Source organism: Ostrea edulis, chromosome 10, assembly GCF_947568905.1.
Source record: "Ostrea edulis chromosome 10, xbOstEdul1.1, whole genome shotgun sequence".
NCBI lineage: Eukaryota > Metazoa > Mollusca > Bivalvia > Ostreida > Ostreidae > Ostrea > Ostrea edulis.
The window spans coordinates 6,191,655-6,219,194 of NC_079173.1; the positions used below are offsets into that span (position 1 = coordinate 6,191,655).

The 27,540-nt window shown below is 37.0% G+C and overlaps 1 protein-coding gene and 1 long non-coding RNA gene across 3 annotated transcripts; one reads left to right on the forward strand and one right to left on the reverse strand.

The window, feature by feature from the left end:
* Window positions 1–6,017: 6,017 nt before the first annotated feature.
* On the forward strand, window positions 6,018–24,639 carry LOC125666653 (uncharacterized). Of its 2 annotated transcripts, XR_008799287.1 has the most exons (8): window positions 6,018–6,091; window positions 7,749–7,888; window positions 9,374–9,517; window positions 11,721–11,847; window positions 15,738–15,848; window positions 21,814–21,943; window positions 22,322–22,827; window positions 24,550–24,639. It is a non-coding gene; the product is annotated as an uncharacterized LOC125666653 (long non-coding RNA). The 2 variants fall into 2 exon arrangements; XR_008799286.1 differs by lacking the exon at window positions 6,018–6,091 and having other exon boundaries at window positions 7,689–7,888.
* Window positions 21,974–24,226, reverse strand: LOC125666616 (E3 ubiquitin-protein ligase TRIM71-like). The gene is made up of 2 exons (XM_048899809.2): window positions 24,109–24,226; window positions 21,974–23,984 (listed from the first exon to the last, which is right to left on the reverse strand). The coding sequence occupies exon 2, from the start codon at window positions 23,952–23,954 to the stop codon at window positions 22,293–22,295; it is 1,662 nt and encodes a 553-aa protein (XP_048755766.2). The 5' UTR covers window positions 23,955–23,984; window positions 24,109–24,226; the 3' UTR covers window positions 21,974–22,292.
* Window positions 24,640–27,540: the final 2,901 nt, after the last annotated feature.

Consider the following 27,540-nt stretch of genomic DNA (forward strand, 5'->3'; position numbering starts at 1 on the left):
TATTAGAATTAATATGATAGGGAAATTTTTCAAAAGATAATAAATCCCGTTTTAACAATCAAAACTGGTTCCAGCAGAAGCATACATATGAAAGGCACAAGTGCATGTGGACAGATGATTAAGTATTGAAAACATGAACACCTCAACATCTTATTGTCTTTATTGTCATTGAACAGCTTTGTGAAATGTAAACCATCATACCTGAAGAAATTATTATACGTCAAACCATGCTCAGTTTTAATAATTCCATGCAGACATCACAAATGTTAAGTGGTTGGGAATCGAACATAGTCTACATGTGTATATACAATATAAATGTATTTGCTTCTGCAAATGAAGACTTTTCAACATATTGATCTTCGAGAAAAAGGCTCCCTCTAACGTGTGGCAGAACTTTAGATTCATGTGCGCGGTAAAATTCTCAAACACTTCAAGATTTTCGAGCTGGCTCTTCCGGCTTACTGATTGTTCCTTGCTCCACGTGCTCTTTTAGGTTTGTCAAAACCATGGTTTTAGTAGGAGACAAAAAATAGAACACACTTCATTCACTTGCAACTTTTAAGCTTAAAGACGTTCGCTCCTGACTGGATCTGTAAGAAAAAATGCATGTATTTAAGAAAGGGTCCAATCCTGAACCAAAATCGAGGTCCAATCCGGCACGTTTATCGTAGAAACGACCATAGTCCAATCCTGTACATTAGCAAATGTTCAAGTCAATATATTTATTTAACCAAGGCGATTTAAGGGACAAGTCGCATACACTGGTTCAAATTTTCATCAAAAGATAAGTGCAGTCTATTTTACCGAAATTATCTTTCTTAAAATGCATGAAAACATGATTAGAAACATCTTCGCCCGCTTCAAATTATATATATCGAGGCAACATCGTCAACTTCGATCAATGAATTTAGAGTTGTATGTGTACATGAGTAAGAATTCCAACAACCGATCAACTTAATGATGCCTCCCTGGCCAGGCAGTGTTTTAAATTCATAAATTCGTCGTCTGATAAGTCGGTGAAATAAAGATTTTTAAGAGCCTACCTTTGTTTGGAACTGCCGTATGCCATCTTGTTTTGTCCAATCCTGCACACGATCATGACAGTGGTACTTGATAATAAAAGAAAGAAAATCATGCTTAGATCTATATAAATTTGAATGCTTTTCAAATGATTCCAAAACAATATTGTGATTTTCTTTGATTTTCATATGAAAGTTCATTCTTCTCAATATTCACTAGAACAAAGAAAAAAAATATCTATATTTTATATTGGTTTCGTAGGATTGATTGGTTGATTAAATATTGTTTAACGTCCCTCTCGAGAATGTTTCACTCATATGGAGACGTCAACACTGCCGGTGAAGGGATGCAAAATTTAGGCATATGCTCGGCACTTATGGCATTGAGCAGGGAGGGGTCTTCATCGTGCCACACTTGCTGTGACAGGGGACCTCGGTTTTTGCGGTCTCATCCGAAGGACCGCCCCATTTAGTCGCCTCTTACGACAAGCAAGGGGTACTGGAGACCTATTCTAACCCGGATCCACACGGGATGGTTTTGTAGGATAATTGTATAAAAGAACAAGGGACGTTATTGGCCAAAATTGGCCGTACTTCAAAAACCGATCATATTTTGCAGGTGTAAAGGTGATAATTTTCTCGTTTCATTCATATATAACATGTACCATTTACTTGTTGCTGATATTGAGAAAATAACGTTACAATATTGCATTGTTCACTCTGACGCTATCTTCCGACGGTTGCTTTTTCGGAACGACGTCATCGACCTTACAGGATTTACAGTCTCCTGATTCTTCCAGGATATTTTTCTAAAAGTTACAATTTTAACTTTTTATTTAAAAATACTCGTTGAGATCAAAGACTATTGAAAACTGGCATGCTATGGAAAATACATTATTCATTTATATGTAACTTTATCGTGGTCATAGACATTTTGCGGACGATTAATTAGAGTGAGGAAAATAATGCGTGTATTTGTTAAAAATTGTTGAGTAGAAAGCAATCATATTTTCGAAGATGTTGTTCGATGCCCCCTATTCAAATGAAATATGGAAAATAAAATGGCTCTTGAATTTTCTTTTTTAAACACTTCGATTAAAAACGTCGATTATTTAAGTCGGATAAAGTTACTTGTTATGCCATGTACACCAAGGACTATATAACAGGTCTGCTTTCATGTGTATGCAATATACATGTTACAGTACATACGAATAAAATATGTCTGCCTGCTGTGGGTATTTACAAAATATATTGAATAAAGTGTGGTAAATGTACATGTACTAAACGATACAAATTTATGTTGCATGAATGGGATATCATTTTCTTGGGTACAGTAAAACACGTCAAGTAATATGCATGTAACTTCAGATGCTTTATTTCATATAGCAAATGTATTTTAAAATCTCACAAAAATGCGTCCGTGTTTCTATCGTTACATTCCCCTAAATGGTCAACAAAGAGCAGTTCTCTCTCTCTCTCTATCTCTCTCTCTCTCTCTCTCTCTCTCTCTCTCTCTCTCTCTCTCTCGTTCATCTCTGATAAATGAAAAATTAAAAAAAAGTGGGCATGCCATTGTATGCACCGACATTTAGTCTAAATCTAGAACGGACTCTGGGAAGTTTGAGTACATGTATAGACAATGTGGTATATTTAACTGATTTTCCTAGGTACTTATTTTCTTATGCGAATAAGGATATATTGAGTGAATCCCCCCCCCCCCATATTCTTGATAGTAGCAATGAATGAGAAAAAAATAGGCTTAACATTATGAATTGAACCCATGTAGCGAAGGCTACTCCCAATGGAAAGTAAATTTCTTTTTCTCAAACTCTTTCTTAGCTATGTCTAGAACTTGTATCAGATAAATGTATTCAAACCATGGCGCCCTAGGTGAGGATTTAGCCCCATTTCGCATCCACTGTACATTATGAATATCTATATATGTTATATAATATTACGTAACAATACCCCCTTCTTTATATGACCTAGAAACCCAGTATTTGAGGTGTCCTGTCTCTAGTAACGTAGCACAAGGGTAAACGATTTTTTTTTCTTTTTGCGTGAAATCAAATTTCTAAATTGAACAATATTATCGCAGCTAATACTTTTCCCAGTTTCTAATCGTACACACTAATGTTCTACATAACATTATTTTCTTTAATAATAATTGATACATGTATTTGATGTGTCCTATCAAGGGGCCCCTGGCACTCTAGGCGAGGATTAAAATGGGGTACTTGATAATAAAAGACAGAAAATCAGGCTTAGATCTATATAATTTTGAATGCTTTTCAAATGATTCCAAAACAATATTGTGATTTTCTTTAATTTTCATATGAAACTTCATTCTTCTCAATATTCACTAGTACAAAGAAAAAATTATCTATATTTCATATTAGTTTCGTAGGATTGATTGGTTGATTAAATATTGTTTAACGTCCCTCTTGAGCTAGAATATTTCACTCATATGGAGACGTCACCACTGCCTGTGAAGGGCTGCAAAATTTAGGCCTATGCTCGGCACTTATGGCATTGAGCAGGGAAGGGTCTTTATCGTGCCACACCTGCTGTGACACGGGACCTCGGTTTTATATCATCAGCAAAAAACAATTTAAAAAGGAGAAAAATATGAGTGTCTGGTAAAAAAGAGAATGGGTGCGTGGTGTGCGAGAGAGACGATGTGCGTGGTGTGTGTTAGAGAGGGCGTGTGCGTGTTATATGGGATAGAGGATGTATGCATGTTGTATAGAGGATGTGTGCGTGGTGTTTGAGAGGGGGCATCTGCGTGGTGAGAGAGAGGGAGAGAAAATATGTCTGTAAAAAGAGAGGAGTGAGAGAGAGAGATAGAGAGATGTGTGCGATTTGAAGTGTGTATGTGAAAGAGAGGATGTGTGTGTGAGAGAGAAGATGTGTGCGAAGTGTGTATGTGAGAGAGGGGATGTGTGCGTGAAGAGAGAAACAGGGGATGGGTGCGAGAGAGAGAGGGGGATGGTAAAACTTCCTGTTTGGAAAATCGAACACACTTTCTCCGTTCTTCCCTTAACTCCATTGTTACACAACTGAATGTATATAAACAGAATGAATGTTTAAGGCGAGCTGTACTGTAGTACTGTAGAAATCACATTTTAAAAAATATGGTTACACAATGCTAGTATACTTTTTGTTTAAGTATCAAACCTGCATATCATCATAATTGAATTTCAGAAAAAGGGGATAAGGTGAGGGGGGGGGGGGGGTGTCAACGTTTCAAAAGGACACTGCCATCAAAGGACAAAATGATGCCTATTTGTCAAAATGGATGAATTGAAATGACAAATGCAACGAAGTCATATGATTTTTTAAAAGACAAACTTGAAACATTGTGTTGTGTTCTACATGAGTATATAATTTAAAAGAAAGTTTTCCCGATTTGATATCTAACATTTTAATTTTGTAATGAAATATAACGATATACGACGCAGTGAACAGTCAGTATTCATTTGAACAAAATTTCCAAATTACTCACACCACTCAATTACTAGTATTAAATGTCACTAGTCCGTTAATGGATCGGATCATATTCCTTATTTTTTTTTTACTTATTATTTTTTTTTTTTTTATTTTTTTTTTTTTTTTTTTGTCGTTTCTTACTTTTGTTCTTGTCTTTTTTGAAGGAGTGGGGTGAAAAACTCAATATGTACATGGATGTAGGTGCTCGCTAATGCCTGTGTCAACGCTGGGTTGCAAGACTATTGTAAACCGTTAATTAAATCCTTCAAAAGGCAACCAATGATTTGTTTTACATTAGATTAACGGGGATTTAAAAAAAAAATTATCGGGCAAATGCATTAATTTCATCAACATCAAAATTTCAGGAATTTCTTTACAAGCGGTAAAAACATTTCTTCTTAAAATATTCTGCACCTTATGTCTCGTTCACACGGATGCGCATTAAAATTTCCGTGTGAAAGCGGTTCAGATTTAATTCGCATTAACTTACGTTAAATTGAATTCTTTGTGTGAACAAGGCATTAGGTAAATGTTTGTATAAAAGTTAGAAAGTGTTTTCCAAGAATTCAACCCTTATATCATGTACTTGCCCAAAACGGCGTTTTGAATATCTGACCCTATTCTTAGCATCGAACCGAATACCTGGTGTGATCTAGGCAAGTCAAAACCCGTGCTTTCGATGACGACTGAATTCTTGCCACGTTGTCACTTGCTACATGGTCATTGAGAATTACGTGGTCAGTGGCGGATTTAAAGGGGGCGCAGCCGGCGCCCCCCCCCCCCTTCCCCCTAAAATTTTCAAATTTAAGGTAAATCGTGGTATATTGTTTGGAAAAATGTACTAAACGATAAAAGAAGCAATAATTTCTTCCACTCCCGGAGAAATAAATGACAAAATCTTTTGATTTTTTTTTAAATTACATTATTAGGAGTACTTAATTTTTTTCCAAAAAAAAACTTACAATTTGCGTTATTTTACTAATTTCACCTTATAATCGAAATTAGTAAAAATGACTTAAATAGGAGACATTTTTCAAGCTCTATGAATCGTTTGTCATTTACAAATCAATTAAGAGGGGGGATGGGGTTGGGGGGGGGGGGTGAAATGACTGCTTGTCTTCCTGTGGCTTATTTCGTATCTGAATATTCCGAGAAAAGATTCTTCAAATCAACCTTACAGCCGAAGCGTAAAAAATGTGGCGATATCTACAACATTTTGACAATTCAATAAGTATGTGGAGTGGGAAGATTATGTGCTGCTATTTTTGAAATGATAATTTTAGCTGAGCACTACATAATTTACAGTAGCGGATCTAGTGGGTGGGTTTTATTTGAACGTTATCAACCAAAAATTATCAGCATAAAATTTGCTCTTTTGCGGTCTTCGATTCACCTCCCTCTTTGAAAGAATTTTCTGGATCCGCCACCGATTTGTTATCAAGAACTACAACTCATTTCATGTTCATTTATACCACTAAAACTCTACCAGAGTTGTCTTTCTTTAAGAAGCAGAAGACACTTGCTGTGAAAACGGAAATGGATGTTGAATTCTGAAGAAAAGCTTATTTTAGTGATCTTTGCAGGTACTTAGCAAAAATGACTGTCGGGTACAGTGTTATTAGGTAGTACACTGAATATATCGTCTGGTTAATTATTTATATAGGTCTATGTGAGTTGCATAAAAGAAATATCTATTGGGATTGTCAACCTATAGTTAGAATAATCTAACTGTGTCTCGAGACAGGCCCTCGGTCCGTAGGACATTATCATTTTAGCGATAGAACATTCTATCTAGTCAACCTAGGCCTAACGTAACTTTGTGTTTGTTTACACCAGTGGCGGATCTGGCAGTGTTGAAAGAGGTGCGACCTAAATGTGTACTTTTTCTACCCAAGATCATAAAATGACAAAAAATTCTTTCTATTTAAAAGATTATTCAACCAAATGTAGGGGGGGGGGGGGTGTTAACTCCCTGTAGATCCGCCACTGGTTTGGGTCACAGTTACCTCTGGGGACAAGTATGAGGTATTAAAAGAGGTTCAAAGAACCACAGGATACAATATGACATTTGTCGATTTGATATAAAGGTTCAAGTTGTTTAATATTGTGGCCTCGATCTGTGTTAGGAGTAAGGACTTAAATTTTTTTTAATTTATGCACACCATTGTGACCTGCACCACCCACCCATTAGTGTGGGACAGCCTAGGAGTCTAAAGTTTTATATAGAAGTGTATTTGATAAGAATTCTTTCAAAATGCATTTAAAATCCACAATCGTCAATGATATAATTCTTTATGTTGTAATGCCCTCACCCTCGTGTACTAAGTGTAGATTCCAGTTTGTAGACACAATGATCTCGGACAGCGGCTACAGAAATACAAAAACTCGTGTGAGCAGTAAGGCCCACCAAGTCTCTGTCGTATATCTTGAGAACCATGATGGTTATTGGAATATATATATATATATAAGTTAAAATAATATACATGCATCCTCATGAAGTGTACATTCAAGTTTGTTCACACAGTGACTACTGAGGTCACAAGAGGAAAAGGTGTTTTCTTCCAAAATAAATTTTCTTTTTAGGAACCACAAATTTAAATTCATTTTACAAATAAATATATATATATGCAACCATCATCATGTACCTTAATTTGTCCACAACACGACTCTTGTGTTCAAGATGAGGTCACTAAGGAGGAATACACAGAACTGAGATTTTTGTTTTAAAAGAGATAATGCTGCAACTCAGATGGGCATCCTCATTCACTGTAGATTACAGTTATTTCATGTTAAGATGACCCCTGGGATTAGGATGGAGTCACAAAAGAGTTATAATGATTATGTATGAATAAAGTAGATATTTTTTAATGAAATTCTTTCAAAGGACCCTAGCAATCATGATGAATTCTATTTTTTTTTTTTAGAATTATGTGTACTAAGCATCTCCATGTCTTGTAGATTCATAGTTACCATCGCGACCCCTGAGTCCAGGTAGGGGAAGATGCACTATATCCACCTGTGGGGTTTCGTTGTGGGGCACAGCATCAAAAATGCATCATTTAATGTAATAATTAAATGAATATTAATGTCAAAGAATAATTGTAAAACTAATGATTTGGATTAGAACGCTGCTCAGGATGTCCACTTTTTTGTCTCGGGCTCGTAATCCTGTCTACTTTGTGTCTCGATTGTTTTGTTTTTGTACTGAGATATTTATTTCGTATTGTCTATTTTATCTAGAATGTTGTCCACTAAGCTAATGATGGGGATTGTAGCACTACCCTGCACACAGACATGGAATTGATCTGCCTAGTCCATTATCAGAAGAGTGACCAGGACTGTTCCTCCCATCAGAGAAGTTTCTTGAGAAGCATTACAAGGTACAGACCTACATTATTTTAAATCAGTTTTACTTGCCTGGTCACTTGGCCGGTTATCAACTTATTTTTTTGAATAATCATCTGAAAACTTTTACCGCCCCTTTGGCCCAATGGATATGAAAACGGCTGGCTTAAAAATATCATGATTCATGAATATAATAAAACACTTTTGTTAAAAACAAATTCTTAGATTTCAAACATTCATTGTTACACTTACTAACACATAGTATATATATTGTACCTAATAACCATGTTAACTGCTAGCAAATAATTTAGAAAAGAAGAAATATATATACACTGTATTTATAATCTCTTGAAGAAATAAATCAAGTCTTGTTACATAATTATAGATATTATTAAAAAATGGGTCTGAGCTAGGTTTTGTTTGTCACATAAAACTAACACAATAGTCGACGTCATCTTTAGTGGAACACAATCATCGATTATAATCGAAAATCAGTTGATTGTTGGCAAATTCTAAGCTCTCGATTACGAAAATTTTATTCCAATTAATAGCTTTTTAGATTTTGTTTTCTCAACGACTGTAGTTTTTGAAGAATATATCTAGTAACCTAAAAGTTTTGTTTATCGTAATGGCGGCGCACTCAAAAGCGAAAGTATCCATACACGGGGAATAAAGCATGTTCGCTTGGTCAGATACTGAGATAGCCATACTTTGATTCAGGCATATAAACGAAGGACTATTATCAAAGAGAGTCTTGATACTAGCTAGTAAAGCCACGAAATGAAATGAATTTCTTTCCTCATTTTACTTTGCTGAACATTAGGCCCTAATTATATTTTGACTGCTAGTCAGTTAATGACATTTAACTTTGATATACGGGCCGTGGGATATAACTGAAGCAAACAATATATGTTTTGGGCAACTTTTATATGTGCAATTACCAATAAAAGAATAAAAAAAAATACACACAGAAAATATTCACTTATACTAGACTCTCAGCTATAGAAACAACAAATATAAACATAGAAAATATTTATTTACACTTTTTCAGTACATATGTACTTTAATTACTGTAATTATTATTGAATTTCTTTATGTCCGATTATAATCAATAATTAGTTAGTAAACCAATCATCGATTATGAAATTCTCATCGATTCCCGGGCCGCCATCACTAGTCATCTTCGTTTTGTCATTGTCATCTAGTAAGTGACCATGTAGTCAGCAAAGTTCATTCTTTGTCACCATTTTAATTATTTCATGCTTTGAGGTGACACTTTTAAGGAAGGAGTACACAGTTAGAGTTGCTGGCTGCAAGAACAACTCGCCCTCCCCCGAATACATAATGTGTACAGCCCGGGGTTACAGCAGGTAACCACTCACTTTAAACAGGGATTTCATGTAGGGACTCATTTCTCCCAAGTGTCTTGACATTCACCAGCTGGCAACATATGTGTCTCGATCAGCTCAACCTCATTTGCATTCTCAATTTTAGCAATAAATTATCATTAAAATTTTTAGGGACTTGTCTGAATGGGCAGAAGAAATGTTTTAACTGACTATCCCATCATTGTCAGCTGTTGGAGACTGAACAATTTACTGAAATCAGTGCTGGGGTGTAGCAGTCAGTGGGTGTCCTCATTTGCCCCAAGAAGAGTCAGAGAAGTATTCATTTTTACTGTAAAAAGTTTAGTTCATGTAAAGAGCATGAAGGCAGATTTTACAGTTATCTCCCTTAGACTATGTAAATTATAATACAGCACTTGCTAATGATGTTATTTTACATATTAAATGTTGTGTGAATGTTTTCAATTTGGTTGGTAGTCAAAGACATGAGTTATAGCTGCCTGTATTGTACCAGTTTACCTACAGAATTGAACATAGATTACATGCACCTGACTCTCCAGGACATGTTATATACCTGTCTGTCTTTAGATGGGACGTATTATGGTACAGCAATGTCTGCATGTCTATCTTTAGATGAGATGTATTATGGTACGGTAATGTCTGTATGTCTGTCTTTAGATGGGATGTATTATGGTACGGTAATGTCTGTATGTCCGTCTGTAGATGGGACATATTGTGATACAGTAATGTATGTCTGTCTGTCTGTAGATGGGACGTATTATGGTACAGCAATGTCTGTATGTCTGTCTGTAGATGAGACATACCATAGTACAACAATATATCTATGTCAGTCTGTACTCTGTAGATGGGAAGTATTATGATACAGCAATGTCTGTATGTCTGTCTGTAGATGGGACGTATTATGGTACAACAATATCTTTATGTCTGTCTGTAGATGGGACGTATTATGATACAACAATGTCTGTATGTCTGTCTGTAGATGGGATGTATTATGGTACAAAATGTCTGTCTGTAGATGGGCAGTGTTATGGTACAACAATGTCTGTATGTCTGTCTGTAGATGGGCAGTGTTATGGTACAACAATGTCTGTATGTCTCTCTGTAGATGGGACGTATTATGGTACAACAATGTCTGTATGTCTGTCTGTAGATGGGATGTATTATGGTACGGTAATGTCTGTATGTTCGTCTGTAGATGGGACATATTGTGATACAGCAATGTCTGTATGTCTGTCTGTAGATGGGACGTATTATGGTACAACAATATATGTATGTCTGTCTGTAGATGGGCAGTGTTATGGTACAGAAATGCCTGTACATCCGTCTGTAGATAGATTGTATTATGGTACAGCAATATCTCCATATACGTCTGTAGATGGGGTGTATTATGGAACAATGTCTGTAGGTGGGACGTATTATGGTATATTAATGTATGTCTGTCTGTAGACGGTACATCAATGTCTGTAAGTCCGTTTGTCGGTGGGACGTATCACTGTACAGTAATGTATGTCTGTCTGTCTGTCTTAAGATGGTATGCATTGTCCATCATCAGTGGCCTCGTGGCTAGCCTGTCAGACTCTTGACCAAAAGGTCGTGGGTTCGAATCCTGGCCGCGGCAGAGCCGACGTTGTGTCCCTGGGAAAGGCAATTTACATGAATTTCCTCACTCCACCCAAGTGTAAAAGGGGTACCTGGCTATAGACAGTGAAAGATATTGTTAGAATGTTAGTGCTTTAGCGCCTGTAACAACAGCTTGCACTGTATGCTTCACAGGAAGCTGAGAAAGTTCTAGGTTGATATAAGATCTGCCGGGGTGATAATGTATTGTGAAGCGGTTTTAGCAGCTGGAAAAAGCGCTATGTTATGTAATTTGAGTGTGTGAGTTTTGAGTGCTAGTGAGCATGTAGAGTGTGAATGGTTTTGTTTGTGTCCTTTCTGTGTGAATGAAGTTATTTCTTGTTTGTGTTTCTTTTCCATATGTCAATGTTCAGTTTGAAAACGAGGAGTTTTTCCTATCTCGAGTCAAAATTATGACAACCGATAAGACCAGTGAGTCTCTTGTTTAGATTGATTGATTGTATCTTGCTTAACGTCTCGCTCGAGAATTGTTCACTCATATGGAGACGTCACCAAGACTGATAAAGGGCTTCAAATTTAGGACTATGCTCGGTGCCAATGGCCATTGAGCAGTGAGGGTTCTTTAGCGTGCCACACCTACTGTGACACGATACATCTGTTTTTAAGGTAATCTCCGAGGACCTGTGACATCCACACCTGATGGTTTGGCGATGGAACTGTCACTACCTATTTTAATGACTTAGGTCTGTCACAGTCGGGATTCGAACCCCGGCCCTTCGCATGCTGGGCGAACGCTCTTAACTTCTCGGCCACCGCGACAAAATTCTTGGGGATTTTAATTTGCTGAAACTTTCATTTACATGTACTAGTACCTGTCTGATTTCTGGCCATTCCAGCACTCATTCTCAGTTTGGTTTTTCAGCTCCCTGGGCCTCATGAGATTGTGACACCGTGCAGTAGGAGCAGTTTCTACTGGTATCTCTTAAAAGCAGACAGAGATTTTCTTATCATCTGATCCATTTCTGGAGACAAACTTTTGTATGGAGCTGGTAAAATTTCTATCTTTTTTTAGCTTGTTTGAGCAATAAGCTCAAGTGGGCTTTTCTGATCACCCATTGTCTTTACCCTATCCTCAGTGTTTAATATCCTCCAGCATTCAGATCATGTTTAGTTTTGGGCATAAAAAACTCTGCAGAGAGAAATCCGAATGTAGGACGATATTAAACATTGCATCCATAGTAATATAAGCTCAAGTGGGCTTTTCTGATCACCTATTGTCCGTTGTACATCTGTCTGTCCATCTGTCTGTAAAGTTATTTTCAACTTCTCTACAATAACATAGCCCAATTTCAACCAAACTTAGTATTGTTAAAGGATTAGAAATCGTTTAAATGAAGGACCTAGCTTTTAAGGTTATATAATCAACAAATGAAAAAAAAAAATAGCAATGGGTTATTTAAGAATCGTCTCCATAACTAATGAACTAGAAATGATGAAACGTCTATAAGTTATTTGAAACCTTCCTGACATATTGTAAATTGTTTGAAGTCTGGCTTCAGGGGATAGGATTAAGGTCATCGGTGCTTGGGAAGGACAAACACAACAGGCCAATGACCCCATTTATGGTAAAATGGTGGGGACATTCTTAAATTTATTGGGCTGAAATAATGTACATTGGGGCCATTTTTTCTTACCAAAATTTGTCCATTGTCCGTCATCATTGTCGTAGGGGTCATCATAAACTTTTCACATGTTCATCTTCTTCTCCAGAACCAGTGGGTCAATTTCAATCAATATTGGCACAAAGCATCCTTGGGTAAAGGGAATTTAAGTATGTTCAAATGAAGGGCCACACCCTTCTCCAAGGGAGATAATAGCAAAATAGTGAAACTAAATTAACATCTTTAAAAAGTCTTCTCCAGAACCACTAGGCCAATTTCAACCAAACCTGACACAATTCAAGTTTGTTCAAATGAAGCATCGTGTCTCTTTCCAAGGGGGGTTAATAGCGAAATTTTATAGTGAAAATACATCGATGACTTTTGTAAATCTTCTTCTCCAGAAATAATTGGCCAATTTCAGCCAATCATGGCACAAAGCATCCTTGGGTAAAGGGGATTCAAGTTTGTTCAAATGAAAGATAATCACAACAATGCAAAAATAGGGTGTGATTGTTTAAAAATGATCTTGTCAGGAACCAGAAGAGCTGAAATTTACATGAAAGCTTCCTGATATAGTACAGATTTAAGTTTGTTAAAACCATGACCCCCGGGGATTCATTAGGGCCACAATAGGGGATCAAACTTTTACATTCAAATGTATAGGTAAAATCTTTGAAAATCTTCTCAAGAACCACTGTGCCAGGAAAATACAAGTTTACATGAAAGCTTCCTGACATAGTGCAGATTCAAGTTTGTTAAAATTATGGCGCCCGAGTGTAGGATAGGGCCATAATAGGGGATCAAAGTTTCACAGATAAATATACATGTATAGGGAAAATCTTTTGAAAATCATCTTCTGAAAAATCACTGAGCCAAAAAAGTTTGCTTTTACCAAAAAGCTTCCTGAGATACTAGTGCAAATTCAAGTTTTTAGCTCACCTGAGCTGAAAGCTCAAGTGAGCTTTTCTGATCGCTTTTTGGCCGTCGTCCATCTGTCTGTCTGTCCGACTGTCTGTTAAACATTTACATTTTCAACTTCTCCAAAACCACTGGGCCAATTTTAACCAATGTTGGCACAAATCATGCTTGGGTGAAGGGAATTCAAAATTGTTCAAATGAGGGCCGAACCCCTTATCCAAGGGGAGATAATAGCAAATCAGTAAAAATACACTGAACATTTTTAAAAATCTTCTTCTCCAGAACCAGTAAGCCAATTTCATTCAAACTTAATGCAAATCATCCTTAGTTGAAGGGAATTCAAAATTGTTCAAATTAAGGGCCAGGTTCTCTTCAAAGGGGAGATAATCACAAAAGTGTAAAAATAGGGTGGGGCCATTTAAAAATCTTCTTCTCATGAACCGCTGTACCAGTATAGTTGAAATTTAGTGGAAGTTGCTGACATAATGGAGATTCAAATTTGTTCATATCATGGCCCCCAGGGGTCGGATGGCGCCACAATAGGGGAAACCATATTTTATATGTATTTATATAGGAAAAATCTTTTAAAATCTTCTTCTCAAGAACCATTGAGCCAGATGAGTTCAAATTTACATGGAAGTTTCCTGACATAATGCAGATTCAAGTTGTTCATATCATGGCCCCCAGGAGTCGGTTGGGGCCACAATAGGGGAAACCATATTTTATATGTGTTTATATAGGAACAATCTTTTAAAATCTTTTTCTCAAGAACCATTGAGCCAGAAGAGTTCAACTTTACATGGAAGCTTCCTGACATAATGCAGATTCAAGTTTGTTCATATCATGGCCCCTGGGGGTTGGGTGGGGCCACACTAGGGGAAACCACATTTTATATGTATTTATATAGGAAAAATCTTCTTCTCAAGCACCATTGAGCCAGAAGAGTTCAAATTTACATCGAAGTTTCCTGACATAGTTCAGATTCAAGTTTGAAGCTTTATGACATAGTTCAAATTCAAGTTTGTTGAAATCATGGCCCCCGGGGTGTCAGGTTTTGCCACAATAAGGGAAACTGTATTTCATATGTGTAAATATATGATAAATTTTTAAAAATCTTCTTCTCAAGAACTACTGTGCCAAAAAAGTTGAAATATACATGAAACCTTTATGACATGGTGCAGTTTCAAGTTTGTTCAAATCATGATTTCCGGGGGTCAGGTATGTCCACAATAGGGGAAACCGTTTTTCATATGTGTTAATGTAAGATAATTAATCTTTAAAAATCTTCTTCTCAAAAACCACTGTGCCAGAAAAGTTGTATTTCAATGTACCTGAACCTCCCCAACATAGTGCAGAATCAAGTTTCTTAAAATCTGACATGGCTCCTGAAAAGTTAACGGAATAACAATGGGAAATTCATTTTCCATGTGTTAAAGTGACTCAGGTGAGCGATGTGGCCCATGGGCCTCTTGTTTTAAAATATGCCCCCAGGAGAAGGGTGGATTGATTCATTGTATATTGTTTAACGTCCCTCTCGAGAAAATTTTACTCATATGGAGACGTCCGGAGAAAGGTAGAGTCACAATAAGGGATCAAAGTTTTATATACATGTGTACAAATATTAAGGGAAAATTATTAAAAATCTTCTTCTCAATAAACATTGGGCCAAAGAAGTTTACATTTACACGAAAGCTTCCTGACATAGTGCAGATTCAAATTTATAAAATTCATGGTCCCTGGAGGTAGGATGGGGCCACAAAGTTTTACATGTGAACACATGGTGAAAATCCTTATATCCTTAGGATAGGAGAAAGCTGAAGATAACGAACAGTGATCAATGGGGAACTATTCTCTGAACTTTATGTTGAGACATGATTGGTTGGAAAACTATTTTCTGAACTTTACGTTGGGTGGTGAGGGGGTGAGAACTGATTTCTGAAATTTATGTTGGGAGGTGATGGGGTGGAGAACTATTTTCTGAACTTGACGTTGAGACGTGATGGATTGGAGGACTATTTTCCGAACTTTGTGTAGTGAGGTGACAGGGATGAGAATTATTTTCTGAACTTTACATTGAGACAAGAGGGGATGGAGAACTATTTTCTGAACTTTACGCTGGGAGGTGAGGGGGCGAGAAACTTTTCATTGATGTCGTATAGGACTTAATGTACATTTTATTTTGTATACAGAGATTAGATATTGTGAAGTGAGTGTTTTTAAATTGACGTTTGTTCTCAATTTGGTACATTCAGAATGATTACATGGATTTTTGTAGACATTCTTGTTCTAATAGCATAATATTATGGTGGGAAGAAATCATTTTGGGTACCTAGTACTTAATGTTGAAATCAATTTTACAGGGTAGCAGTTACTTGAGATGTCCGGCTGATGGATGAAGATAGTTTCCCTGAGACTCTAACATTTTGTAGAACTTGGATAGCTCTATTCAGTATTGCTGTAGAAAATGTCAGGTTTGGAAATGAAATTATGTAAAATGTTTTATTCCTCATTCAGAGAATGGCTGGGGCATATAGTGTTAAACCATTTTAGCTCACATGAGCTGAAAGCTAAAGTGAGCTATTCTGATCAAATTTTGTCCAGCATCAGTTTTTTCATCCATCCAAAGGGGAGGTAATAACAAAAAATAGGGTAGAGTTATTTAAAATTCTTCTCAAGAACCGCTAAGCCAGAAAAGTTGAAATTTATATAAATGCTTCCTGACATAGTGTAGATTCAAGTTTGTTCAGATTATGGCACCACGGAGTAAGATGGGACCACAAAAGGGGATCAAAAATGGTGGAGTCATATTTAAGGATCAGAAGTATTACATAGTAATATAGAGGAAAAATCTTCTCTTTTTTGTAAAATGATGAACCTTGAGTAAAGGCAATTGTATAGCTATGACACAGCTAGTTTTTTACTCAGGTGACCTATTGCATTTGGTTGTCGTCCGTCGTCGTGCGTTGTGTGTCGTCCGTCGTGCATTGTGTGTCGTCGGTCATGCGTTAACAATGGAACATTTTTAACTTCTTAATAACTGTCTGTCCAATTCTTTTCAAATTTAGTATGAAGCATATTTAGGACAAGGGGGACATAAATTGTAAATTTCAGGATTCCAGCACCCCTGGGGCATTAGGGGCGGGCCAACGACTGCACAGAATGGACCAATTTTCAAAAATCTTCTCAAGAACCGCACATGCGTAAGAAAAACTAAATGTGTAAAACACTTAAATAACATCTTTAGTGCTATTGATACTAAATTGAAAGTGTAAATAGATATTTAGAAAGAACAGGTAGTCCTTTACCAAAATTGTAAATTTGATGATCCTAGGGATAGGGGTTTTTGGTATGAGGTTGGGGCCAAAATGGTCAGTTATTAAATGGTGAACAATTGACATTTTTAATTTCTTCTTGATAACTATCATTCCAGGCCGTTTCAAATTTGGTATGAAACATATTTGGAACAAAGGGACCATAAATTGTAAATTTCAGGATTCCTGCAACCCTGGGGCCTATGGGGTGGGACAAAAACTGCCCAAAATTGGCCAATTTTCAAAAAATCTTCTCAAGAACCACACACGTGTAAGAAAAACTAAATGCATATTGATGTAGAGCAGGAAAGTCTCTACCAAAATTGTACATTTCATGATCCTTGGGGTAGGGGTTCTGACCCCAGGGCGGGACCAAGCTTGGTATATAGTGTTTATGTGAAAAACACTTAAATAACATCCTCTTTAGTGCTATTGATACTAAATTGAAACTAAATGGATAGAGCAGGCAGTCCTTTACCAAAATTATAAATTTGATGATTCCCAGAGTAGGGGTACTGACCCCAAGAAGGGCCAAACTTAGTATATACTATTTATGTGTAAGTTTACTGTTATTGTATAAAATCTAAATGCATACTTATGAATAGCAAAAAAGGATGTACACAAAATTGTGAATTTTAAAACCCAGGGTTAGGAATTTAGGATGGGTCCAAATTAGTCATAGCTTTTGATGTTTTAATGCTAATACACCTATCATTTAAAGCATTTCATCAGTGTAGGCACTTTTGAGGGCAGTGAAGTTTCCAGAACGCATCTTGTTTTATACTGTTGCTGAACATTAGAATTTAGCTTAGATGTTCAGAATAGGAATTTTTTTTCTAGATTGCATAGCCTGTGGGAGTAGTGTTGATACTTTTTCACTAGTATTCAGGTGACCAATAAGACCTGTGGGCTTCTTGTTTTCAAAAGCAGTATATTATCGGAGATAAAAGTCAAAAGGATCCACACTACAGCTCATTTCCATATTCTAATCAAGTATTTTTTAAAATCATGTACACCTATAGAATCATATTGATACTGTCAATTTATAACATTGAACGCATCAGTGTGCTCTCAGCTACGCTTTGAAGATCATCCGGAATTCAAAGGTTTCTTCATGCTTACATGGTTATTTTATCTCACGTGATTTAAAATGACAGCTAATTTGTCATGTAGAAACTTATTTAAATACCCCTTAAGGGATCCAAACTTACTTTTCATATAATTAAGAAATTATAAATCATCCCCCTAGCAGAAACCATTCCATATCTGTACTGACCAACCAATTTTTGATAAACAAACGTGCGATGTGTTCAGATAAAAATAGCACTTACTTTTATAGACCTGTATGTGTTTCTCGTAGCTCTTGGTTACGGTCATACTGATCCACACGTAAATTTTAGTTCGCGTGTGAGTTCTCGCATAATTTGTCAAAATACTGGATCTACCTATTTTCACTTTCTCTTACTGGAGGGCAGCACTGTTCCTTGTCAGTGGCCATGCGTCTGTACATTATTGTTGGAGGCTCGATATTTTTTGCAAGGGCCATCAGAAAGTATTAATTTTAGGGTTTAAACGAGAATTTTTAACTATAGAAATGTATCTAAATTGCAAAGTTCATACCTTCAATAATGCAACAAAATTTTAGAAAGCTCTAGGAAAGTTGTTATTTTGTGATTTTTGGGCAAAATGAGCTGTATTATCTCTTTGAAGAACTGTGAGCAGTAAAATCTCAAGAAGTTAAAGAAAATCGCGAATAACAAAGAAAAGAGTGCAGTGAACGACCATGTGTAATTAACTCTCTGCATTAAGTGTGGACATTTTATTAACACATGGGTATTCTTCTACTAATCAACTAAATTTGATTTTAACATATATGATTTCCCAGATATTTTAACAAAAGAATTGGCCACAAGTTCCTAAATCTTAGAATATCCTCTCCAACTCAAGAATTTAACATGAAGTGATTGGTCATATAGAATTGTTCAAGGTCTCTTGGATTTAGTAAAACGAAAGATCTCTTATTCACCATTTAAAGGTTTTCAGCAAGTTGAAGTACCAATAAAGGTTTTGCAGCTGGAGTAAATCTTCAAGGTCAAGGTCAAATATCATTTTAGCAAAGGGTCTTGTGATAAAGAATCTGATATACAAGATATGAAAGCCCCAGCTTAAATAGTTCTGGAGATATGACCTTGATGAGGTTTTTTTAAAAGTTGGTCAAACTCCAAAGCCAATGTCACAAATAAAAACTTTGATAGCTATAAAGGTTTTGTCACAAGAAATGCGCACATGAAAAATGAATGACCCATCACTTACAATTCAAAAGTGATGAGCAGCAAGGTTCAAGTTTCACCTGAAGTTTTGAAATATAAGTCAAACTTCAAGGTCAAGATTGCAAAGTCGAAGACAATGGTGTAAAATGAAAGGTTCTGTCAGAAGGAATTCATATACAAAATTTGAAGGCTGTACTTTAAATAGTTCAGGAGATTCTGTCTAAGTTTGGGTTTCTTTAAAAACATCAAACGCTAAGGTTTACGTCACCAGGTTGAAATCTCTGGTAATGTTAGGAAGGTCTTTTTACATAGAATGCTGATATATGAAATACGAGAGACATATGACTCGCAATTCAAAAGTTAGTAGCAATGTTAAAGTAGGGGGAAGATATACAGGACAGGACAATATGCCTCCCCCTCCCCAGCTACAGTCGCAGGGGTATAAAACACTTGAATCCACACACCTGCTACACTTGAAAATGATTTGTTTAAGTGAATAATCTGCACTATTTAAACGTGTTTGCATATTAACATGACGAATCATGACCTTGCTGTTTTTAGCTCACCTGAGCTGAAAGCTCAAGTGAGCTTTTCTGATCGCTTTTTGTCTGTCGTCTGTCTGTCCGTCTGTTAAACTTTTCACATTTTCGACTTCTTCTCCAGAACCACTGGGCCAATTTCAACCAAACATGGCCAAAAGCATCCTTGGGTGAAGGGCTTTCAAGTTTGTTCAAATGAAGGGCCATGTCCCTTTCAAAGGGGAGATAATCACAAAAATGCAAAAATAGGGTGGGGTCATTTAAAAATCTTCTTCTCAAGAACCACTAAGCCAGAAAAGCTGAGATTTACATGAAAGCTTCCTGACATAATGCAGATTCAAGTTTGTTCAAATCATAGGCCTCTGGGGTTGGATGGGGCTACAATAGGGGATCAAAGTTTTACATACAAATATATAGGAAAAATCTTTTAAAATCTTCTTCTCAAGAACCACTGAACCAGAAAAGCTGATTTTTACATGAAAACTTTCTGACATAGTGCAGATTCAAGTATGTTCAAACCATGGCCCCCGGGGATAAGATGGGGCCCCAAGGGGGGATCAAAGTTTTACACACAAATATATAGGAAAAAACTTTAAAAATCTTCTTCTCAAGAACCACTAAGCCAGAAAAGCTGAGATTTACATGAAAGCTTCCTGACATAATGCAGATTTAAGTTTGTTCAAATCATGGGCCCCGGGGGTTGGATGGGGCCACAGTAGGGTATCAAAGTTTTACATACAAATATATAGGAAAAATCTTCTTCTCAAGAACCACTGAGCCAGAAAAGCTGATTTTTACATGAAAACTTTCTGACATAGTGCAGATTCAAGTTTTTTTCAAATCATGGTCCCCGGGGGTAGGATGGGCCCCACAAGTGGGGGGGGGGGGTCAAAGTTTTACATACAAATATAGGAAAAAGCTTTAAAAATCTTCTTCTCAAGAACCATTGGGCCAAAGAAGTTGACATTTACATGAAAGCTTTCTGACATAGTGTAGATTCAAGTTTGCAAAGGGTAGTTTGGGCCATAATAGGGACTAAGGTTTTACATGCAAATATATATGGAAAGTCTTCAGATATGGGCCAAGGTGACTCAGGTGAGCGATGTGGCCCATGGGCCTTTTGTTTTTAGATGAATTTCAAAAACATTTCCTTATACATTCCCTTAAAAAAGTAAGTCCATTATTGTGGTTCACACCCCCCCAGGGGGGGGGGGGGCTCCTGCCCCGAGGACCACATTGTGAACAAACTTGAATCGTCACTACCTGGGGATGCTTGCATATTGATATGATTAATTATGACCTTCTCATTCTTGTGAAGAAGATTTTTTCCTTTATATCTCCATGTAAAACTTTGACCCGCTGATGAGGTCCTACCCAAACCCAGGCAGGCCATGGTTTTAACAAAATTGTATATATACTATATCAGGAAACTTTTACATCAATCTCATTTTTTCTGGCCCAGTGGTTCTTGAGAGGAGTTTTAATTGACCCACCCTATTTTTGCCGTTTCTTCATGATTTTCCTTTGAACAAACGGTACCGCTGTGGTGGTCGAGAGATTAGAACGCACACCCCGCATGCGGAAGGCCGGGGTTTGAATCCTGGCCACGACAGACCTAAGACGTTAAAACAGGTAGTGACAGTTCCATCCTCAAACGCTCGACATCAGGTCCCAGGATCTTGTAGCAAAATCAGACTTAAGTCAGAATTCCAATCACCTGTAAGACGTTCATTGCTTTTATATTTACAGACACTAGAAATTTGATAAAGCAATACAGAATATCAATTTTATTTGGGATGGTTGTCTTTTCAATCATTTCATTGCAATATTCAGATTTTGACTTAAGCTTAAGATGTTTCATGATCCAGGGGCCAGGTGTGAATGTCACAGGTCCTCTGAGATGACCTTAAAAGTGGTTGTCCGGTGTCACAGTAGGTGTGGCACACCTAAGAACCCTCACTGCTCAATGGCCGTAAGTGGCGAGTATAGGTCTAAATTCAAATGTTAAACAAGATGCAATCAATCATTTGAACAAACATGAATTCCCTTTATGTAATACAGGGGTCTCGGGTTTGATTCCCGGTCCAGTCAAATCATGGATATCAATCTGGATCGTTCAGTGGTTATAGCACCTGACTAGTAATACAGGGGTGTCGGGTCCAATTCCTGGTCAAATCATATCATGGGAACGAAGGCCCATGGATTCGATTCCTACTGCGACACTGATTCAGCCATATCTTATGTAAACATGTAAATATATCACAGACTATCCTTGACAATTCAGTTTGATATGATTACACTTTGTTTATTTTGTAGGACGGTGGAGATTTAGATAAGTGGTGTGATGTTATTGATGGTCAACAGAAGACTGTGACCTTGAATCTGAAGATCTGTGATGAAGACTGGACGTTTGGGGTCACTCTCTGTTACAGTACTACAAATCTAAGTAAGTACTCAGTAATAATGTAAGACTGAACTCTGTATCATGTTTATCTAATATAAACATTGTAAAATCAAACACAAATTAATTCACAAACAAAATAATGTTCTGTTAAACTCACAAACACAAGTACATGTTACACATCACAAACAGAGGACTGTAATGTACACAGGGCTGTAATTAACACGGGGCTGTAATTAACACAGGGCTGTAATTAACACGGGGCTGTAATTAACACAGGGCTGTAATTAACAAGCTGATGTAATTAACAAGTAGAAGGAATTAACCCAGTTATGTAATTAACACTGTGTTGGTAGATGTAATTAACACTGTAGAGCTGTGTAATTAACACTGTTTATAGATATTGGATTTTCTTCACTTTAGCAGTGTCTAACTCAGCCACAAAGAGGTTGTCTCTGATGTCCACACATAAACCGTATGGACGTTCTAAATGACAGTGAATGTAACGGAGGAACTGTCCGTCCTGATCTAGGATGTGGATACGGTGATTGTTACAGTCTGCTGTCAGGATGTGACTCTGGCTGTCTGTAGTGATGCCGTGTGGATCAAATGATTGCTTGGTATTAGAGGGATGACCAGTGTATCTAAATCGGAGTTTTCCTGACTGATTGACCACCACTACTGCACTAGCGTCACAGTCAGCCACACAGATATCCAGGTTCTTGTTCTCACTGAGGTATTTATAGAAACCATCAGATGAGTAGAGAGGACGACCCTGATCATCAAACTGAATGCTTTGTTTCTCTGTGGAGCCGGAGTAACGCACGACTTTGGATTGTGTGAAATCATCACTGATCATGGTAACCAGGAGGTCGTTAGCCGCGGTACAGCAGACAAAGCGAGGTCTCCACCCCTGTAGTGTGATCACGGTCTGTATCTGTTTATTCTTAATTAAGTTAATAGTGTTATCATAATAGTCAGTATAAACAAGATCTCCGTCCCGTGTCACTGCTATGTCCTGTGGTTGTGTCCCTGACTTGGTTTGTATTGATGTCAGTAGTTTACTCTGGAGGTTGAGCAGCTTCATGGTTTTGTTCTCCCCGCGTGTCCAGACTTGATCTTCACTCAGACAGCTAACACTGTATAGTAAGCTATACCCAGTGTCTATGGCGGCGGTGACGCGCGGCTCATCAAGCAGTGGTTTGACTGGAGGAGACGATACAGCTTCTGCTGACTTCATTGTGTCGCCATGTTCTGTGTTAATGGATAATGGCGGCAGAGAACCGAACATTTCATTGAGCTGATCTTTGTTTATTTTCTGAGCAGACAAACTGGGTACTGTAACTTGGACTTTAGGCGGTAATGTTCTAAATTCAGAATTCCTAGATTTGTAAGTAGAGGTTAAGGAGACGTCATTTGATTTTAGGATTGATTTCAAGTCTGACATGATCTGTTTGAGTTCCCCCATTTTCTGTGTGATTTCATCTGTGTTTATATTTAGCGCGTCCAGATGTTTAGTTTTCATCTCCGCAATGGCGGATTTCCGCTGGTTGACAATGGCGGTAATCTCCCGGTGTAGAATTTCTCCTTGTTTATCGGCATCTGTCGTCAGTTTCCCATAATTCCTTTCTAATTCGGCTTTCTCAGTTTCGACATTAGACACCATTTCTTCATATCGGGGATAAATTCTGGTCTCTAATTCTTTTAGATCTTTTTGTAAACTTTCTGTTTTAGCGCCGAGTTTTTCCAGAATATTTGATACATCGTGACCTTTGTGTTTTCCAAATAAGGCGCAGGTAGAACAGACAGGAATGTCGCATTTTTCACAGTAAATTTCACATTGTTTATCGGCGTGGTCTGGACATTTTGGGTAGTTAGGGGTAGCCTTTCTGCGTAGAAAGGGCACGACTTTGTGATCTTTGGAGGTATCTGAGAGGTGCTCCCCAACACAGGCCTTGCATAAGTTTATATTACAAAGTTCACAATGACTCTGTAGGGGGACAGTTTCACAGAGGTCACACAGTAGGACTTCCTGAGCACTGCGCCGGGGATGCATTTCTGATGTCGGGATCACACGAGAAGTTTACTGTTAAATAAATAAAAACGGAATTTCATTTAAAGATTTTGACAGATTACAACAATTAATGAAATAGAATTATAGTATGATATAAAACACAGCGGTCATTACTATAATAATAATCTAGTCTCACCTGAAAATCCAACATGGCCTCCCTGTTCTGTTCTTTCGACCTTCCGTCTTGTCCTGAGCATTAAATACCTGTGCGGCGTGTCAGCCTGTATACACTATCTACGTGTTATCGCTTGAGTAAATACAGAGCGTATATAGTTTTAAAGTTTGGTCTGACCTAGTTTATGTTGGGTAGTTTTGCTAACATTTACGTCAGACTTAAAGTTTCATTAAAAAATTGGAATTTGCAAACAATGCATAGATATAACTTCTTTGATTATATCCCTTTTTATATTGAATTCGGCCCCTTTGTGCAAATAGAATAATATTTATCGTTAAAAACGATTAGCAATATTCATTGGGGGGGGGGGGGGGGGGGGTCATGCAGCGGACCTCCGTTTCTGGTACTAAATAGTAAATACATATACATGTATGTGTTTTTATATACTTTTTTCTTTTGTAGAATGAGTTGAGTGGAATAATGAACCTCCAGATGTCTATGTACACGTGTATGAATAAACTGTTGTACTCGCGCGTGCGAGCTTATCCTATATTATGTGTTTGAGTTTTATTTCCTTAATATTTTAGGTTTTGTTGAATTAGCGCAGGGGCGGATCCAGGAAGTTTTGAAAGTTTGGGGTCTAGCTAACATTAACTTTGGTTTTCAAAGGAAGGAGGAGTCCACCCTCAAAATGCGTTATTTAAGAAAGTCTTTTGACGAAGGGGGAGGTGTCCAACTCTCAGACCTCCCTCTGGACCCGGTACTGTCAGTGACTTACAATAGAGATTATAAAAAAGGACTTCCTTCCAGTGATTTATTTCATAATAATGTGTTTGTTTTTATATGGCGGATCTAAAGCCCCCCCCCCCCCCCCCTTCTTTTTTTTGCGGATCAACAAATTGAAGTTATTCAATTCTAATGAAACTTTGAGTCTAAATGATATGAAAGGTGGATACTTGCTTCGTTCAAATTGATCAACACCAGTATATCATTTAATTCTACGGTAAATATGACGAAACACTGATATATATATATATAAATTACATGTAGCTAAGTACTTCATTACTAGCTTGAAAATACGGATGTATATTTAATTGCTGTTATAAAATTTAGAAATTCAAATTAAGGATTATCTCCCTCATGCATAGCTCTTATCCATGGACGAATTTGGTTCCACTTTTTAGCACGCTTGTTTTGGCTATATTTAGCTCTAAAACTTCATAGTTATTTCGGATTTCAAACATTTCGGTTGAGCATCACTGAAGAGACATTATTTGTAGAAATGCGCATCTGGTGCATCAAAATTGGTACCGTATAAGTTTTACATGTAGATATTTTCGTCAGATACAAGTATCACTTAAGGTAGCTCACTACACACAAAAAAAATATTTAATGGCTCGTTAATACACTTCTTATGAAGTATGGTTTCACCATCGAAAGAGTGAAGGAAGCTTTCAATTATTTTATATGAATTTTTTGTGATTTTTCCCGGAATGATTGAAATGGTGTTTTGTTTGCAAATAAGAGATTCTTGCGTCCAAATGTCACTGCGATTTCGTGCATGATATGAATATCTGATAAAACATGCCGAGAAGATTCAGATATAAACATTCTAATTTTTTTTTAGAAAAAATAATTGTGAAAATTGAAAACGTTATTTGCTCAATATTTTTTTTAAATCTACGAATAAAATGTGTCAGAAAAGTTATATATCCAAGAAATATATTATATAAATAATTGAAACGAAATGACCAAATTTTAGATATAATCACTATATTCAAACTGGAGAAAAAACTGGATCAAAATTTGTAGAAATCGCTAAAGTAATTATATTGTTCTGATTGTATGTACTGTTCATCAAGAAATTAGTTTCCTTTATAAAGTAGTTTAATTTGTAAACCATTTTACATCAAGGGAATGTAGTTTTCTGATTACAATGTTCTCATGACTACTTTTTTATAATTCCGATCGGGCTTTTACCCTTTAAAACATCCTTTTTGAAATTGGATCTGAGTATAGCGATAACAATGACTAGAACTGGGGGAACAAGCAAATTAATAAGACATTTTCATGTATAAAAACCGTCTCAAGATCCTCCTAAGTTATTTTGTACACAAGCAGAAGATGTAAATGGTGTGTGTGAAGAGTAGCTTAAAGGTCATGACCCCCCCTCCCTTTCACAATTTCCTGGATCCGTCTATGTGCTTACACAACAATCCTCTGAAACCAAGCCGCACAAAAATACTGTTTGATCAAAATATGTACATCATACGAAAGCCTGTTAGTATAATTAAAACAAAAATCACATTCCATTATCTCGTAATTGCGAGAAAAAATCTCGTAATTCGAGATAAATCCGAGTTGTACAACTCGTGGATAATTCTGGAAACGCATTTGATACTTTTCCCCTCTTTGTTGATTGGTCAGCACAGGCCCGTACCGGGGGGGGGGGGGGTGCAAACGCACCCCCCTGTGAAAACCATTAAGCACTATTAAAGTCGGCTGTTTAAATCATCAAGCACTATTAAAGTCAAATGTTTTCTAAAATCCCTAGCTTTTACTTTCACAGTAAGGAATATCACGAAATAAATTCAATACATATTGCATATGCGTAAAGAAATACGGTTAACATCGTATCCGGTTTCGGTTTCTTTTTTAAACGAATTGAGTCTTGATCAGTGGTATGTTTTGCAGACATTCTGGGAATAAAAATGTATACATGTTTTACTTCATATTTTGCATCTTGGCTCTGTGAATGAATTTAAAGAAGAAATGATCCTTGGTACCTGCTAGGGGATATTAAGCAAATAAAAGCAAAACTGAAAGTCCAACTTCATATAATTAATAAATAACTTTCATTAGACAAGAACACATTATTGACCAGCATTTCCTTACATAATATGACCAATTTTAGTATGTTTCCCCTTTCATATTTATGAGTATTAAATAAGTAAATAAAAAGCAAAAATTGCATCCAGGATAGAGCATTTTTACCCTTATTTTTCTCCATTTCGCTTCTGCTTCCGGGGGGCTTCGCCCCCCAGGACCCCCCACCGGGCTTCGCCCCCTGGACCCCCACCAGGACTTCGCCCTGGATCCACTGCCTCATAAAGTGGCGCCCCCGTAACCACAATTCCTGGATCCGCCGCTGAAACTAGTTCATAATATCCGTTCATAGTCGATATGAACGGATTGTGTCGCGTGCTGAAATTGGTTGGTTCATAGAGGAAAATGCGATTTGTAATATAAATATTTAAGAAATGAACATCACTTTTGAGCTGTTCATGATCAGTATGAACGGATTTGGATTTGAGGCAAATTCTGTAAATCGCGCTAGCGATTCACAGTGTTTTCAACAATGAATTCTGTATCTACACAATATGAATTCATTAAACTATCTATAAAATGATTTTCAATGATATAGTCTATAGCGCACCCTTTAATTTAGAGATG